General features: G+C 33.6%; 1 protein-coding gene across 1 annotated transcript in view; it reads right to left on the bottom strand.

Moving 5' to 3' along the window:
- Window positions 1-17,123, bottom strand: part of LOC108577110 (EH domain-binding protein 1) — a 42,995-nt gene extending 25,872 nt beyond the window's left edge. Inside the window, 7 exon segments of the mRNA XM_017940211.1 lie at window positions 12,598-12,787; window positions 14,990-15,223; window positions 15,315-15,450; window positions 15,531-15,742; window positions 15,817-15,998; window positions 16,081-16,288; window positions 16,877-17,123. Of these exon segments, the coding sequence (XP_017795700.1) occupies window positions 12,598-12,787; window positions 14,990-15,223; window positions 15,315-15,450; window positions 15,531-15,742; window positions 15,817-15,998; window positions 16,081-16,288; window positions 16,877-16,980 (1,266 nt within the window). The 5' untranslated portion in view covers window positions 16,981-17,123.
- Window positions 17,124-17,476: the final 353 nt, after the last annotated feature.

The following is a 17,476-nucleotide window of genomic DNA, read 5'->3' as shown; positions in this document are numbered from 1 at the left end:
TATGTAAGAAATGCTCTTTTCAAGTATGCATACAAACTTTGATTTATTATTAACAAATGCAACAATAATCGATGTTAACCCTTATAGTGCCGAACAACGATATATCGTTGTTAGCAACACTTGCGAAAAGTGCCAACGACGATATATCGTTGCGTATGCGATGGCGCCTTACTATTCGCATCGCGACAGAACTCTGTCTCAAAATAAATTTATAAAACGTTTTAAATGGTTGAATAAATAAATAAATAAATTTTTAAAAAATTGAAAAAACTACTTTTTTCCAAAATTTGAGAGTTCTTCTCTCGTCCAATAAATTTATAGGAGGTGTCAACGTCCGCCGGGGCGGGGCGATCCCGTCGGCGTCAGAGGTCGGGGTGCTGAGGCGCCAGTCCCGACGGGGCGCGCTGGCCAAGTGGAAAGACCACTTGTCAGGGATGGCAGGAGAGCGCGCCGTGGGGGTGGTTCACCCTTCTTTCGACGAATGTGTAGACCGCGGCAAGGGACGGCTCACATACCGGGTCACCCAGGTGCTCACTGGACACGGATGTTTCGGGGAGTACCTGGCCCGGATCAGAAAGGAGATGGACCACGGATGCCACCACTGCGAGGAAGGACGCCAGGACTCGGCGCAACACACCCTCGCGGAGTGTTTCGCGTGGGAGGTGGAGCGTCGAGTCCTGGTGGGAGAGATAGGCCGGGCCCTCTCGCCGCCGGCCATAGTCAGGGCCATGTTGACGGGCGCGGGGTCCTGGGAAGCGGTGGCCTCCTTCTGTGAACAGGTCATGATCCGGAAGGAGGCCGCCGAGAGAGAGAGGGAAGCAACCAACCACCCCTCTAGGAGGAGGAATCGGGGGGCGGGGAGGCGAGATCCCCGCCTTCCGGACTAGAGGAAACAGGGGTCGCGAAGCGGCTCTCCAGGCGGCTCCCCAGGGAAGGGGCGACACCGAGCGTGGTCCCCTGGCGCTGCCGAGCCTACGGGCGGAGCAATGGGGAGGGGGCGGTGGTGTTGACCTCCTCCGGGGAGAGCTGCGGACGTCATACAAAGTTCCCGCGGCTCTCCTCAGCGCGCCCGACGAGGACCACCGCGGGGGTTTTAGTGGGTAAGAATCCCACACTACCCCGCCTCCCTCCCCCCGGGGGGTGGCGGGGTGTCTTTGGAAGATTTCCCCCGCGTAACAAAAAAAAAAGAGGTGTCGACGTATTGGATATGATGCTTTATACTTATTTGGACGAGAGAAGAACTCAAATTTTGGAAAAAAGTAGTTTTTTCAATTTATTCAAGGATGGTACGTACTGAATGCATACATCTTGTTTCGAATGAATACTGAAGGCAAAATTATAACTCGATTAGTAACCATCAATGCTGAATAAATTATTTGTGAGTAATAATAAGTACATATTATACATTTTCAATAGCCGAATAACTGTAAATGTTTATAATAATATTTGAATTGTATTTCAGTGATTTTATGCTAGCTACACGAATCACTTGTTTTGTAGCAGGTATGTAATCCTGCTGACGCTTGCTGCGCATTATGGGATTATCATTTAGTTTTGTGTTTTGATACTAGAAATTTTGTTACAAATAATTGAAAATGCAGTATTTATGCTTTATACTACGTGTTCTGCATCAAACTATGACCAAACGATGATTCTTTTTATTTGTAAATACTGTTTATAAAAGAATACTGATTTTTCCATTTTTCCTAATGATTTTGAATAAGTATTATTAGTATGATTTTCAACAGATATTGAAATACAATTGGCATTAATTTATTCTCCCTTTATTTCGTAATATATTCCTTTTTGAATTTTGTAAATTACTTACTTTTTTTTTATGATTTTTTTCTCAAACCTTACCAAATTACATCAAATTGGTTCGGTATTCTTCGCTTAGGTACGATTCTTTCGGTCGGCACTATAAGGGTTAAAGTTTAAATGCCGATTCTGAGGCTGTTTTCACGTTTGGATCAATTTGAAAACATACCATTCGATTTCATGAACTTTGCTTTGTAACACGGGTTTTTAACAAAATGAACAAATTTCGGGAGCATTGAAAAGCAAATAATGTTTATAATGGTGCAACCAGAAAACAGATGATTCCTCATGAAAAGTAAGTCGAAAATATAGAATAAGAATTTGAATATTCGTTTACTTTAGAATAAACTATTTCTTTAATGTGACTCCACTATTCTGAAGATAATCAAAATCGTTTTCAATTAAAAGACAATATCATAGGTTCGTTATTGTATAAGACGATTCCATAAGGCTAAGATAATATCAGGCGTTCGAGGAAGTGAAGAATTTGAACACATCATTGGTTCATACTTCTTTAATTCGCCGAGTAAGAATTTGTCTGCGAGATCAGAAACGACATTTTCAGTAATTTTTCAATTATAAATTAAACACATTATTGAAATTTATTGCATTATGTTAAACTATACCAAATTCAGACTGACAGATATAGCGGTGACTAGACAGATTGACATTTAAAATTTTAACATCGATTATTGTTACATTTGTTAATAATAAGTAAAACTTTATATACAGGTTTGAAAGCATTATCTTTAACCCGTTAACTATGTTTACCTTTCAAACACAAATTGAAGCTCTTTAGTTTATAATTACAAATAAGTAAAAATTATAATCAATTACTTCATTTTGGTTCTTGCAAATATGAATATGATGTATTTTACATTTGATATAGGCATAACAATACAAATGAAAATTAACAGTCCCTCGATAAATAAATTATTGTATTCTAAGTATTGGCTAACCAATGGTGAGTTAACATGTCGTAAGTTCTAATTATTTACTTTGCAGTTAACGATGCAGTATTCTTCCATACTTCCAAGTAAGAAGACATATTCGCACAGCACATAGTAAAGTTTGAAGCTTTAGCAATATCTTTTTATGCATTTTATGTTATAAAAAGTATAAAATCAGAGTACATCATATTTGCAAAATAGAAAACGTTTTGTGTTATATTTTCATTGACAATAATAACAAATATGTGCGATGCTTGTTAAAAATATATTTGCAATAAACATATAGTAAAAAATAATTCAGTTTTATGTACACGGTGTAAAGAAATGTTGTGTCGTGGCTTTCACAGACGATTCTACATTCTCTGATTGGCTAAGATATGTTAAAAAAATCTTTCCGCAAAATTCACCTTAACCTTTAAATTTAAAATCAAATTTTTTATTTAATCGTATTGTATTCTATTCATAAAAGAGACCACAAGTCTTAAGGGGGTTAGACACCTTTAAAATCTTCAAAAATTCGATTTTTGAAGTTTTGCATATTCCGATAGCTGTATCATCTTTTGCGCGTATTTTAAACCCAACCAGGCTCTGAAATTCTGAAAATTTACGAAATGCCAGCCAAAAATGTGAGAGCGTGCATAAACCACCTCTTCAACCTGATGTCGAGGCATCAATAAAACCTGCTTATGAAGAGCTGAGTAAAATAGAATTTTCTCAAAATCAGAATGAAAGTTTGAACTCTTGAACGAAAGGTTTGAAAAATCGCACCAAAGACCGAAATAATTAATATTGCAGCATATTTTGCGATGTGTACTTATAACGACGGAGCATCGAGCGTATTGAAAATTTTAAAAGAACTGATGATTTTAATTGGCCCAAGCACCCTGGAATGGTGCGAAACGTGGAACAACATCCACGTAAGGGCCGCCGATCGCCGTGCCTCACTTTCGACAAAAGAAGGCAGAATCGAGACTAGAAGAAAAAGAAAAGCCATAGAAGATCTTAATCAGTCGAGAGAAGGTGTAATATATGAGCCTGGTATCGATCGAAACCCGTAAATAGCAATTATTAACGCGTAAAGTACTGTTAGAGTTTAGCTTGCCGAGGTTTATGACATGGAGCAGGCAGGCAGTTATCTTTGAGAACTTTGTTGAATGCGCGTACCATCTGTGCACCAGCATTAGGATGGTATGTGACAAAATTAGTTTTTCCCTTTTTCACCTTTTTAATCATGTTTCGCTAGTTCATAGAATTTAGGACTCGGTAACAAGGCCATGTCAAAAACCCCGAAGACCCAAGCGGTGACCTGGCGAAAGACGACGTCACCAAGTCCAAGGTTTTTTTCCTAACGGTGAACAGTTAGTCACCCCCATCTCTCCCACTTTCTCTCGAGAAGAACCCAGTTCTCCTTCCAGAAAAGACACACGCCAAGGGCGCAATGGAAGGGAGGACACGAGGAAAGGGAAACGGGAGTGCTGGGACCGGACAGGGTTTTTAGAGGAGGAACAGAAGAGAGATTAGAGAGACAAGACAGTCAGAAGCGTCACTCATTACTACGGTCCCAAAACCGTTATCAACCTTTGGGTGGTCCTTCAAGAAAACTATAGACGGCACGTAGTGCAATATTCAGGGCTCGAGTACACCCTAACAAGTACGATAAAACTGTATGTCAAACTTTAAACATGATTTCCCACGATCTACGTTTTTCAAGACGGTGAACATAAAATCTGAAAAACCGCTCCACCGTTTGAATGAAAATTTAAAGAGAGATGCACAAAATCATTCCCTACGATGTGTCAGGAGCGGAATTTCGAGATAAATCATAAAAACAAAGATAAAAAATATTCTGTGTGCAAAGAAAAGATAAAATCGTATTTACCAAAATAAAAACTGTATTATTTTTTTTTCTGAAATTCTGCTTCCGACACATCATAGAGACTGTCTCACGGATATATAAAACCCTTTCGTTTTACATCTCAGATAATTCACCTATCCGGAACAATGTTCACCAGCAAACGGTGCACCGCGTACACGCCTTTACGTTTTCACTCAAAACTTTTATGTACTTACAGATACAGTAAATTCTCCACAAATGTCAGTCCACAAGGAAGCTAAACCTGACACTTGTAGAGTCAAGGACTACGCTTTCGAGCCTCGCGCCCGCCTTTGTAGTTTGCCGAACGTAGACAAGGCCGGGTAATAAAAGATAAGGATGAAACGTGAGTCGAGGCAACCAAGCGATTTAATACCAACTTTTTTAATTTTACGTTTTTTTATCCCGAAATTTTTCTTAACATATTGATGAGATTTTTCTGATGAAAATGACATCAAACACGACATAATTTAAATACGTCACGCCAGACAGTGAACGTGTTAATAAGTAAATGTTGTTCAAATTATATCGTGTTTGATTTCATTTTTATCAGAAAAATCTCACCAACATGTTAAAAAAAATTTCAGATGAAAAAAAGTAAAATAAAAAAAGTTTTTTTTTTCTATTATGAATTGTCGAGCCGTGAAATCTCATAAAAGAAACCGAGTGGTGTAGCGTTACACGCTTGACTGACAGCGAGCGAGATAACATAGGCGCAGCAATGACGCAGACCTAGGCGTAGGACCATCTATACTGACACTTGTAGAATCCAAACTGACTGACACATGTGGAGAATTTACTGTATTTAGAATTTTCTTCTTTTGTTTTAAACCTCATAGAACAACGATTAAAAATAAGAAAGAAAGTTCATTCTATCATTATTTATCACTTCACAATTTGCGTTAGAAGAAATGGTCTGTTTTCGGGCTTTCAAAGGTAACTAACCCACTTAAAGGAACCGCATGTCCCAAGGCAACTGATTCGTCAGAAATTGATATTGAAGTTTTGTCCCCAGTTACATGAATTTTTTTCATATGTAGCTCCACATTGTAAACATAAATGATGTGTATTAGAACAACAACAATCGTGGCGAAAATGTAAACAAACCGCAGAAGAGTTCTAAGATACGTAGCCACAGTTATTAGTGCTGCTTCTAGTATTATTATAAAATATTAATCAAGTTGCTTCTGTTCCTTGACTTACAAGGGAACATATCGATATGTCAATCACCACTTTTGATGAAATTTAAGTATAATGTAGTTCTCATAAAAATATTTATTATTTTTTTATTGGCAATCATCCATGTTAAAGAGATGAAAACCATCCTTAAAGTTGAGGCTGCGAAACTTATTTCGACGAATATCTCGGGAACTACTAGAGATAAACTAATGGTGTAAAATGATAAAATTAGTATCTTTTAACGACGAATTTAATGGTGTAAACTATTTTGCAAAAAAATTCATTTGCTTACATAATATTTTAAAAAATAACATTTTTAATCATTTTTCTAGCTAAATCTTAATACATTTTTTTTTGAATATTTGTTTATAAATACTATACATCCGAGCACAAATTACGGATAATTTGGTGTTTTGATTTTTGCATTATAAAAAAATTAGTATATTTGAAATGGTATAGCCGATGCGGTCTACCTCAATGAGGTCAAGGTCAATTTTGCAGAAGATAGTTTTTAACATATCTTAACTAATCATCTGTGAAACCTACAAAACATTTCTTTTTGCACCCTGTACAATCTATAACACTGAATAAATATTATTTACTTGTAATTCGTAAAAGTATTTCAATCTATAACACTGAATAAATATTATTTACTTGTAATTCGTAAAAGTTTACGAATTCCCACTCTACACGCTATAATGATAATAAAACAGTTTTTTCATGAATAAAAAATAAAAATTAGTTTTAGAATCAATTAAAAAAGGTAATATACATCATAATTCAAAATGCACTTGTAAAATCTTGACATGAGTCAGAATCAACCCGGCATTTGCGTTCCAGCATCCAAGGGTTAATATGCTGAACGAGACTGAAGTATTCACATTGTAATTGTGACGTATCGACTCATTTCATTCAATTTTTCAAAACTTTAACATTGAATATGACTGTAATTTTCGTGTTTTGATGTGGAATGACTCGTAAGTGGCGAACACCGCGCACAGCCTACTTCAAACCTCTACAATTTTATTAATATTTCGAATGCCGTTATAACATTTTTCACACATACTGTAGACATTACATACACATAGGAAAAGAGAAAAATTTTTTGTTTAAGCCCAAACTGAACAAATACCCCGCTAATGCACTGGTATACATTGGATCAAACCTTGTATTAAATCATTTGTTTTTACTGACGGTAGTTATACATTAGTCTTATTGACTCTAATGAATATTTTATATTACAAAATAAACTACTTCAAAAATATGAATGGAAATGTATATTGTGTGCTTTACACACATATACAAGGTGTCCAATTTGAATTTATAAATATGAGTTACTTGTGAACTACTCGTTGTATGAAAAATGGTTCAGAGAGGAGTAAAATGGTTTCGAGGGGGGCATTAATCTGGTGTTATTAGTTTTTCTGTAGATGGATGCATAGAGTTAACTAGTACACCTATCTGCACCTAGATTTTCTGAATTGACAATGGGCATTGTTATTTCCAAAATGATAGGAGGGCAATGAGACAAAGTCAATCATATCATTTCATGCAAGCATACATTGACAATCAAGTAAATGTGTTTGAACATTTTAAATTTTAAATAAATTCACTTTACTTTCAATATTCTGTTTCACAAATTCTTTAATAAAATGACACATAAAATTATATGATTGACTTCATTTTATTGCCCTTCTATCATTTTGTAAAAAACAATGCCCACTGTCAATTCAGAAAGTGTAGGTGCAGATAGGTGTACTAGACCACTTTGCAATATTGCGACAAAAATATTTCCTAAACTAATGGTTTTTGGAAATAAAGAGTTGCATTAACCAATACATTAAAAATTATATGATTCCATAGAAGAAAACGTATTTCACGTTCATAATCGTCACCTTCATGACCTCTACGCGTCCATTTACAGAAAAACTAATTACACCAAATTGTCTTCCTCGAAACCATTCAATTCGCCTCTGAACCATTTTTCATACTGCGGATAGTTTACGAATAATTCGCATTTATAGATTAAAATTGGTCACCCTGTATATTTGACATTAACCCGTAACCGATAACGTGGATTCTGGAAGACTGTACTGTGGAATTATGTTTTTATGTAACGCTTAAACGTATGGATTATCGACCCCACGGATTCAAGTACCTTCCTCAAAATAGTAAAAGTTAATTTGGATCTTATAAGTGGCAGTATTCGAGCAGCAGTTTTTGTGTTAATAACATGGCGGAGTCTGTGAGACTCCATGCCACAGTTAACATAAGCTTTGAGCGTATCATTTACATTGACTTTTACTCAATTTCTTTATAATTAATGCAGTATAGTGCAGTGGGATTTATTTCATGAAATTTTTTACATGAATCAAAATTACTGTAGAATTCAGAGATTTTACACAGCGTATCCTCGGCTGCTACTATCACAGAAGAACAACTTGAAGTACGCAAATATTGTTATTTATATCCAGCAAAGCTACATAGAAGGACATCTTATACGAGTTTTAAATGTAAAACACAAATCTATATAACGTGTACACAGAAAATTTGTAAAAAGTAATCTATAGAAACAGAATAACGTTTTTTTCAGTTTTTTCTTGTTCAACTTTATATGTTACAGTTTTCCTTATATTTAATATATTTGTTTTTAGGTTTTAAATAAGTTGTTTATTTATTACTATATCCAAAGCCCATTATACAAGATGTTACGTTTAAACGAGATCGGTGGAATATCTCACGAGGGATTGAATTTATCAAAATTATGTTCGTACAAAAGTTGTTTGATATAAAGGGATACATTATGTGGTATAAATAATTTTTCTATTAGGTTGTGTAAAAAGTCTGTTCTCGTTTCTTCACAAGAATATAAAGTTTTGTCATTTTAATATCAGATTTACCTAATCAGTGAGATGTGTACCATTTTGTTGTATATGACCTTTACCCATCTGTTTGGTAACTTAAATATTCCTTTTTCATAAAATTGTTGTGTTTTTTCGTTAAAAAATTCAGATATATGCATTTTGCCTTGGACGTTGTTAGTGGTTTGTATCCTGGCTTAGACCAATGTTTACTTCGTTTTATATTATCAAAAACAATCCATTTTTCATCACCAGTGATAAGTTATTTTAAAAAAGGGCGATCTTTGTACCGCTTTAGCAATGAATCGCCAAATCGAAATGCGGGCGAGCAAATTCTTTTCCATTAGCTCATGTGGGACCCAAACGTCATTCCAAGCTTTTTCAAATGCAAGGAAACTAATTTTTGCGACATATTTAATATGTTTGCAATCTCTCTAGTTGTGTACCTTGGATTTTGTTCAATACAATTTGCAATTCCATCATCATCGATCTCTTTTGGCCTGCCACTTCGTTTTTTTGTTTTCCACGTTGAAATCTCCACTATTGAATCTTTTAATCCACTTCTGGATGGTACGTTTGTTAATAGCATACTGACCATACACGTCACCAATTTTTTTACTTATTTCTTCAACACTTTTCTTCTTTCGAAAATAGAAAAGGATTAGGTGCCGAAAATGAATACTCTGTTCGCTCATTTTTAAACGCTTATGACTCGAATAATACTGAAAGAGAACTGCCTAATATTGAACGCAAAGCTGAACTGTCCCTAATGAGATACGTTTATTAATTGCAGTCAAAATAAGCAAGAATATTAGATAACATTACCGAGAAGAGCGAACCGCCATCGACGCGAACGGATTTTTTACACAACCTAATATAAGTATAGTAGTGAGGGAGATATCAAAGCTAAGTTAATTTTTTTAAATGGAACCCTGTATTTTTTTATTCATAATATGGTAGCGTTTGTTGAGACAAATTCAACGAAGTGCAACATTAAGTCATTTCGTTTTATGAAATGTTGTAAAATCGTGGAGAATTTGCATTAGGAGCAAGCATGCCATACATGCTGGCCTGACTCCTCAATGTTTCACTACTTTACGATTTTTCATAAAACAAAATGACTTTGTGTGACTGACTCATCGTTGAATTTGTCTTACAAGGGAACTTCGGTAACCCGAAAATTCCGATTTTTGTGAAACTCTGCAAGTTTGTAGATACCTCGAGAGAGGTATCGGGCAATTCTTCTTTTGTTTTGCCCTTTTTCGGTTCTTCGAGGTGAAAATAGCCCTTGCATGAAGATAAGTGTTACCCTATTTCCCTGTATATCTTTAAAACTATAGTAGATATAAGAAAATGTGTATAATAAAAATTTAATGGCTTTTTATGCCTTATAAGATAATGCTATTAAATTAATAAAAATTGTTTGTTTAAATAAAAAATCTTCCACCACCGTTATTGTGAAAAATTTTGAATTTTCTGTCATATTGAAAAATATGTCAAATAAATGCTTTTTGTGCGGTCTTCATTGCACTTTGAACGATGCGTTATCAGTTACCAAGTTATGTGTGTGTGCCTAAGTATGCCTGTTTTTATTTAATAGCATCGTCTTATAAAAGGCATAAAAAGCCATTAAATTCTTATTATAAAAATTTTTGTATATCTATTACAGTTTTAAAGATATATAGGGAATTAAGGTAACATTTATCTTTATTCAAGGACTGTTTTCACCCTGAAAAACCGAAAAAGGGGCAAAAAAAAATTGGCCGATACTATTCTTAAGGTCCCCTACAAACCTGCAAAGTTTCAAAAGAATCGGAATTTTCGGGTTACCGAAGTTCCCTTGTTAGCAAACACTACCATATTATGAAGAAAAAAATACAGGGTTCCATTAAAAAAAATTAACTTGACTTTAATATGCCCCCCACTACATACTTCACTCACATAAAAATTATTTATATCACATCAGGTACCCCTTTATACCAAACAACTTTTGTACGAATATTTTTTTAATAGCTTCAGTCCCTCGTAAGATATTCTACCGTTCTCGTTTAAACGTAAGACCCCATACATTTTTGATATTTTCTTAAATACCTTATAAATAACAAAAACATCTCTCTACCTATACTTTCCTTTTTTTCACTAGACCTTGTTTTATAATATGCTGTGTCATAAAGACAACATTCAGTGGTTTTGAACAAAACATACAAAAGTATCTCTTCAAATATGTTACAAAGCCATTCACAACTTCAGCATATAGGGTGTTGTCCCATACAACTGGAACAAGCTGTATCTTTAAAATGGTTAAAGATGGAAAAAATGCCATAGGACAATATTAAACGGTGTCAGTAAATTGTTAAATGCTGTGCATCGGTGCATCAAGAAAGTGCAATTGCACTCATTTTTTTAAATGGAACCCTATATTTTTAGATACACTAGTTGCTGTTTTTCACTCTCTACAAAATACTAAATTATTTATGCCTTAAAACTACTAGTTAAAAAGTTATTGCAGTTTTAAATTTCCTTAACACTAACCGTACCATGGCCAGGTCAAATGACCGGTTTTAAAATTTCAATTTAAAACCATGCACCTGTTTTTCCCCTGTATTTTCTTAAAAATAAAAATATGTAATTTTTTTTTTATAATTATTATCTAAAGGCTGTTTCCTACATTAAATTGACAATCACCTGCATTCCTTTCGGAAGAAATATGATTATTTTGTAACCGGTCATTTGCCCGGATAAGTGTCGGTACGGTTAGTGTTAATTACATTTCTGTCTATCAGTAAATTTTCGCTGATGTATTGTTGTGTACTTCTCTACTACAGATTATAATGTTTAGAAACATGAATCCACTGATAATATCAACCAGTGTAAGATACCTTGTCGTCAGTAACGTTTTATTCAATAGTAGAAAATCATGGCACTTGCAAATAGTGAAAAAGTGGATATGTTCATCACGTTTATTAAATGCGATTAGAATGCTTCCGACGCTAGAAGACTGAATAAAGAAACATATCTCAACCGGATACAACTAATATGTACATACTTTTATAAATTAGAATTTAATTTACGTGAATATAGCCCGTTTTGTCAACCAAAGAAGAATGTATCAAAACTAATTTTACACAGTGAAGAATGTGTTATACCAGTGCTGGTGTATATCAAAAATAATCCTCACACGTCCGTTCGAGGTATTTCCAAGGTATGTGGTGTTTTAAAACACATAATTCTCAAGTTGCTACGAGATATTTGAATGAAGGATATCAAGGCAATTAATATGATACCCAAGGTCCAATTCTGTGGCCACCGCGATCATCGGACCTAACACCGCTCGATGTCTTTTTATGGGGATACTTAAAACACAAAGTGTATTCTCGATCTATTGCCAGTGTTTAAAACATCCAACAGCGTATTTTGTTAGAAATATTCAAAATGAAAGAATGAAACAATGTTTAGAGTATAACGGAGGACCATTCGAGCATTTGCTATAACGTAAATATGCAATGACGTCTGCTAATACACTGAAATAATGTAGAAAATTTCAAACTGCAATATCTTTTGAAGTAATAGTTTGAAGGCATAAGTACCTTAGTATTTTTTGATTGCATCGACTAGTGTATCAAAAACAAAAAAACAAGTGCAATTGCGCTTTTCTCATACATCGATGCACAGAAATGCATAAACTTAATTCTAGAATATGCACCACTTGACACAATTTTAAAGATACAGCTTGTCCCAGTTGCATGGGGCACCCTGTATATTAGAAATAAATTTAGGCTTAACAATGTCGAATTATTTAAGAGGAGTCTCTAAGACTCCACGTCACTGTTTATGTGACAAAAGTGGGACGTCACCGGTTACGGATTAAAAAATTAAATTATAAAAATATAAAATCTGTACTAAATTTGTTAAATACCTCTAATTCATGACCAGTAAAGTGTGCTCTTAGCTGATACAAATATGTCATCACAGCTAATTTATCAGGTACAGTTAATATATCCATATCAGCTGGTTCTATTACTCTAGGTATACCAAGAACTTCTCCAGCATCAAATGCCTTTTTACAGTTACCTTTCACATCATGTGGTAATAGTGAATCTATGTCTCTGCAAAATTTTCATTTAAATACACGTTAAAAGACACTTACTACTTTCATAAGAGTTATAATCATGTAAGTTAGAGATAATAAATGATTGCAAACCAACCAGCTATAAAGAGAACAAAAAAATAAAATTTTTGACATGTAGCCAAAATCATTAATATATCTTTATTTTATACAAGAATAAAATCTTGCAAGATGATTATAATTATCATTGATCTTTGGGATTAATAACTTCGGTTACCTAGAATATCTCCGTTATTTTTATAGATATGGAAAAACTTTATTTACAGAGGTTGTACGGTGCAGAAGCAGCCATAATATGACAGTAATCATTTTTTTGTAGATGGAGGATTTTCAAATATTTCAGTCACTTCTATTTTCGTAAGTAGCATGTTATACTTTTTTATTTCTAGTAGAATAACAGATGTTTAGACGATTTCCACAACCTTTAATACAGAGACATTCAACAATAACTAAAGGAGCAAAATAAGGAGTTTACATCATAAGATGTGCTCGAAGTGGTGTCCGTTTGCATCGGCGCAACATTCAAATCGTCAGACTGCTAAAGTCTGCACACTTGTTATCATTTCCGGGTTGATTTCCGGGTTATCAATTCTTTGTTTCATATCTTATGGCGTTGTTGGCTTTTCCTGGTACACAATATTTCTGAATGTTCCCCAAAGAAAGAAACCAAGAGGTGTTATGTTAAACGAACGAGCTGGTCATGAAATTGGCTCACTACGTCTTATCCATCGATTCGGAAAGATCCTATTGAGTGCAGCTCTTACTGTATGTGCATAATATGGGGAGCACCACTGATTTCTTTTTTTGGGGGAATATTAACAAATATTGTGTACCAGGAAAAGTCAACAATGTCAGAAGATATGAAATAAAAGAATCACTGCAGCATGTGCTGCAATCAATCCGGAAAAGATAACAAAAGTGCGAGCTTCAGCAATCCGACAATTCCAATGTTGCGCCGATGCAAACGGACACGACTTCAAACACCGCTTATTATATAAGACTCGTTTTGCTTCTTTATTTATTATCGAACGTCTTTATATTAGAGGCTGTGAAAATCGTTTAAACATCCGCTATTCTACTAGGAATAAAAAAGTATAGAATTAAAAATAGAGGTGACTTAGAATCTCTGAAAACCCTCCACCTATAAAAAAAAATTATTAGTCACGTTATGTAACTTTTGTAAATAAAGTTGCACCATATCTATATAAATAACAGAGATATTTCACGTGAACAGAGTTATTGGTCCACCCTGTAATATACAGGTTGGCTCATTTTAATCCATAAATGCTTATATTTTGGAAAGTACGTTGAATTGAAATGAATTGAAAAACTTTGAGATTAAAAGAGGTGAAGGGAGACACTAAAGCGTGTAGGTGTAAATTCACTTAGTAGAAGTACTAAGGTCATTTGAAGGACAGTTGGGTAGTATTACATGGTATATCGTACTTTTTTTTCTATAGAAAAATAGAGCGTAACGTGACGAGGTCAATGATTCCATATGTTGTATGTTTTTATTGCAAAATATGATAATACAACGATGAAATGTAAGTAAAGTCAGTAAGAACTTGCATAGGCATCTTACACTGAACATTTGACGCTGAGTAGAAATCGTTAAATGTCGATCGTCAAATTTTCTAAATGAATATTTCCCCAGATATTAAATTGGTTGTGGAGGTTTTTTGGAGTGGCCACCCAGATCTAACTTAGCTGAATTTGTTTTTATGCGAGTACGTTAGGAAGAGTCAATATGTACGGAATATATAAAGGAGAAAATTTCCAACGCATTTAAAACCATAAATTTAGAAATGCGTATGGATGTACAAGAGAACTTCAAGAAGCATTTTCAAGCATATATTGATGTTCAAAGCAATGTATTTGAGCATTTGCGGGATTACTAGTCCATTATATTTCGTCATTGTATTTTTATATTTTTCAGTAAAATCATGCTACATATGGGGTGATTGAATTTGTTAATAAATATGTCAATAAATGACCTTGATGCCGCAACTACGTGAATTTGCACTTACATGCTTTAATGTCCCCCCTTTTCTTTAATCTCCTGAAAGCAAGTTTTCAAATTCAACATACTTTCAGAACTACAAACATTTAAAGATTAAAATGGGTAATCTGGTACATATAACCTTTACAAACTTCATAACTTTTTATAATTTGTTATACATACATAAGATCTGGTCTAAAATGATGTACGATTGCACAAAATGCCATCCCATTTCTCCAAGAAGTTGTAAGATTAGTAACTTTCACACCAGAATAATCTTTTGTTATTTCTTTACACCATTCTAGTAAATCCTGACCTGGAGTAATTTCTTTTAATTTAGGAATATTAACATCATTTTTTTTTAGTTCTAATGGTTGCAATGGTAATCTTGCTAATGTACTGTGTTCAATATTTTTGCTGCAATAATAATAAAATATTTATCAGAGATGTTAAAATCTTATAAGATTTATTGATTGTATTTAGTTTTTTGCAATAATACTTAACATACTTGTTTTCAACAGCGATATTATCCTTTAAAGGAGATTTTTCTTTAAAGGAATCAACAATGCCTGTTAAACTAACATCATGTATAAAGTGACCACTGTCATTTACAGGTGTAGTATCATCTTTTGATAAACTTGCCACTGTGAAATGTAGAGTATAATTATTACATACGTTAAATATTGATACATATAGTACTTATGTAAATCTACTTAAATCATACCACTTATTGGAGTACTAGGTAATTCACTTTCGGTAAGACTACTTGTCATTAGATCAAGCTGAGCAGAAATATCTAAAATTTCATCAAGATTTTTTACAGATACTTCTTCAACATCCTCTGGTATATCTTCATTATCAAAATCATCTAAAGGTGCAATATCACTGTTGTTGTTAACTGACATTAAACTAGCCATACTCTGCATATCCTCGTCCCTGGTTGAAAAGTATAATAAATATTACATTAGATTAATTCGTGATAAATCAAATATCAGATAATATTTTCTTACGTTGCTTTGCCCTCTCTCAAAAAGACACATGATAAAGTACATTCCAATGTAGCACTAACAATTTTTTTGGATGTAGGTTTCAAATCTAACTTAAGTTGTTGTTGACTAGATTCTAAAGTCGCATACTTTTTCATATTTATATTTGTGGCAGCTACATGTCGTCTTTTTCCAGTGAAAGAAACCTAGTTGACACATTAATATATTAACATAACTTTTCCTTTAATCATATTTATGTTGTAAATGTTTATAATTATTGTTTCTTACATCTACAATTACAAATGTCCAATCTTTATCTTCTAATTCATGAGTTCTTGGATCTTTAAACAAAGTTACTGAAACTGTATGATTGTCAGGAACTGCCCAACTAATGACACCTTTTAATGGGTCACTTAAACTTGGTTCCCAATCTACAGGTTCTGAGCTAACTCTTCTACTACGTCTTGTCCACACAATACTTAGTTTGTTTGGCTTCCTAAATAATATTACAAGATAATCCTGGTAATAATATGTACATGTACATATCATATGTGTATATACATATATATATATTTATATAGCATAAATTAATTTCTAATAGCATATATGTAGACTGTACACATATGTATATATTATAACTATACGTTACAGCGAAAATATGCAACATAAATATGCTGTACAGGTAAAAATATTAGTAATAATAGTCTATCAAGTAAAAATAAATTGGAAAGAAAAAATGTATGTTATTGCATACAAAATGTGCATCTTTATGATGCATAGAATTTTGTATTAATTACTATTCTTGTCCCAAGAATAAATATAACATTTTGTATTATTTTATATGCACACACACACAACATACGTATCTGTGTCCATAAACATTAACATATACTTTTCTCTACAGTAGAGCATATTATAAATTCTTTCTTCATATAAATACAATTAAAACTAATAAAGTTTTATATAATAATAGAATGTCTCGTGTATATATCCTGTATATGTTAAAAAATAAAAATGACATCACTCGTGATAAATATTATACTAGTTCATTTTAGTTATACTAAGAAAAGCATACAACACTCACCATTTTGTTGTCGTTTCTAAAGTAACTTCATGATATGACACAGTGAATTGAAATTTCGCAGCTCTCTTGTTTACCCGCTGTAATCGTTTCCAGACGGAACTCATTTTTTATTAAACTGTTTTTTTCAATGATTGTCACAACGTTGCTTAAGTTATAATTATTTACGTATATATTGAACGTGATATACCATTTTCACAAGAAATTAGGGAAATTAAGAAATCAGTTATTTGCAAAAAATGCAAAGGAAATATTTTTCTTTAGTTAGTGTAATTCAAATGTTAAAATTGAAAAGACGTTCTAATCATTCATGCATCTGACATTTTCACTTGCAATAATGTAATACAAACGAAACCATATACTTCTTTAGTCATAAAATTATTCTTTTTCAAGTTATTACTTGTTCCAATATCATTTTTTCAATTATAATATTATCTACGCACAACACGATATATTTCGACACTACACTATGCGGAAAAACAGCCACAAGATCAGAAAGTTTCACAATCAACTAGATCTACACTGTGACGAAACCTTTTCGACTTATTGATCTAATACTATACGACTCTATGGTAAGAAAGTTCATTATAAGCTGCCACTAAA

The sequence above is a fragment of the Habropoda laboriosa genome, unplaced genomic scaffold (genome assembly GCF_001263275.1).
Source record: "Habropoda laboriosa isolate 0110345459 unplaced genomic scaffold, ASM126327v1 scaffold589, whole genome shotgun sequence".
Classification (NCBI taxonomy): Eukaryota; Metazoa; Arthropoda; class Insecta; order Hymenoptera; family Apidae; genus Habropoda; species Habropoda laboriosa.
This window is presented reverse-complemented; position numbering and strand designations above follow the sequence as displayed.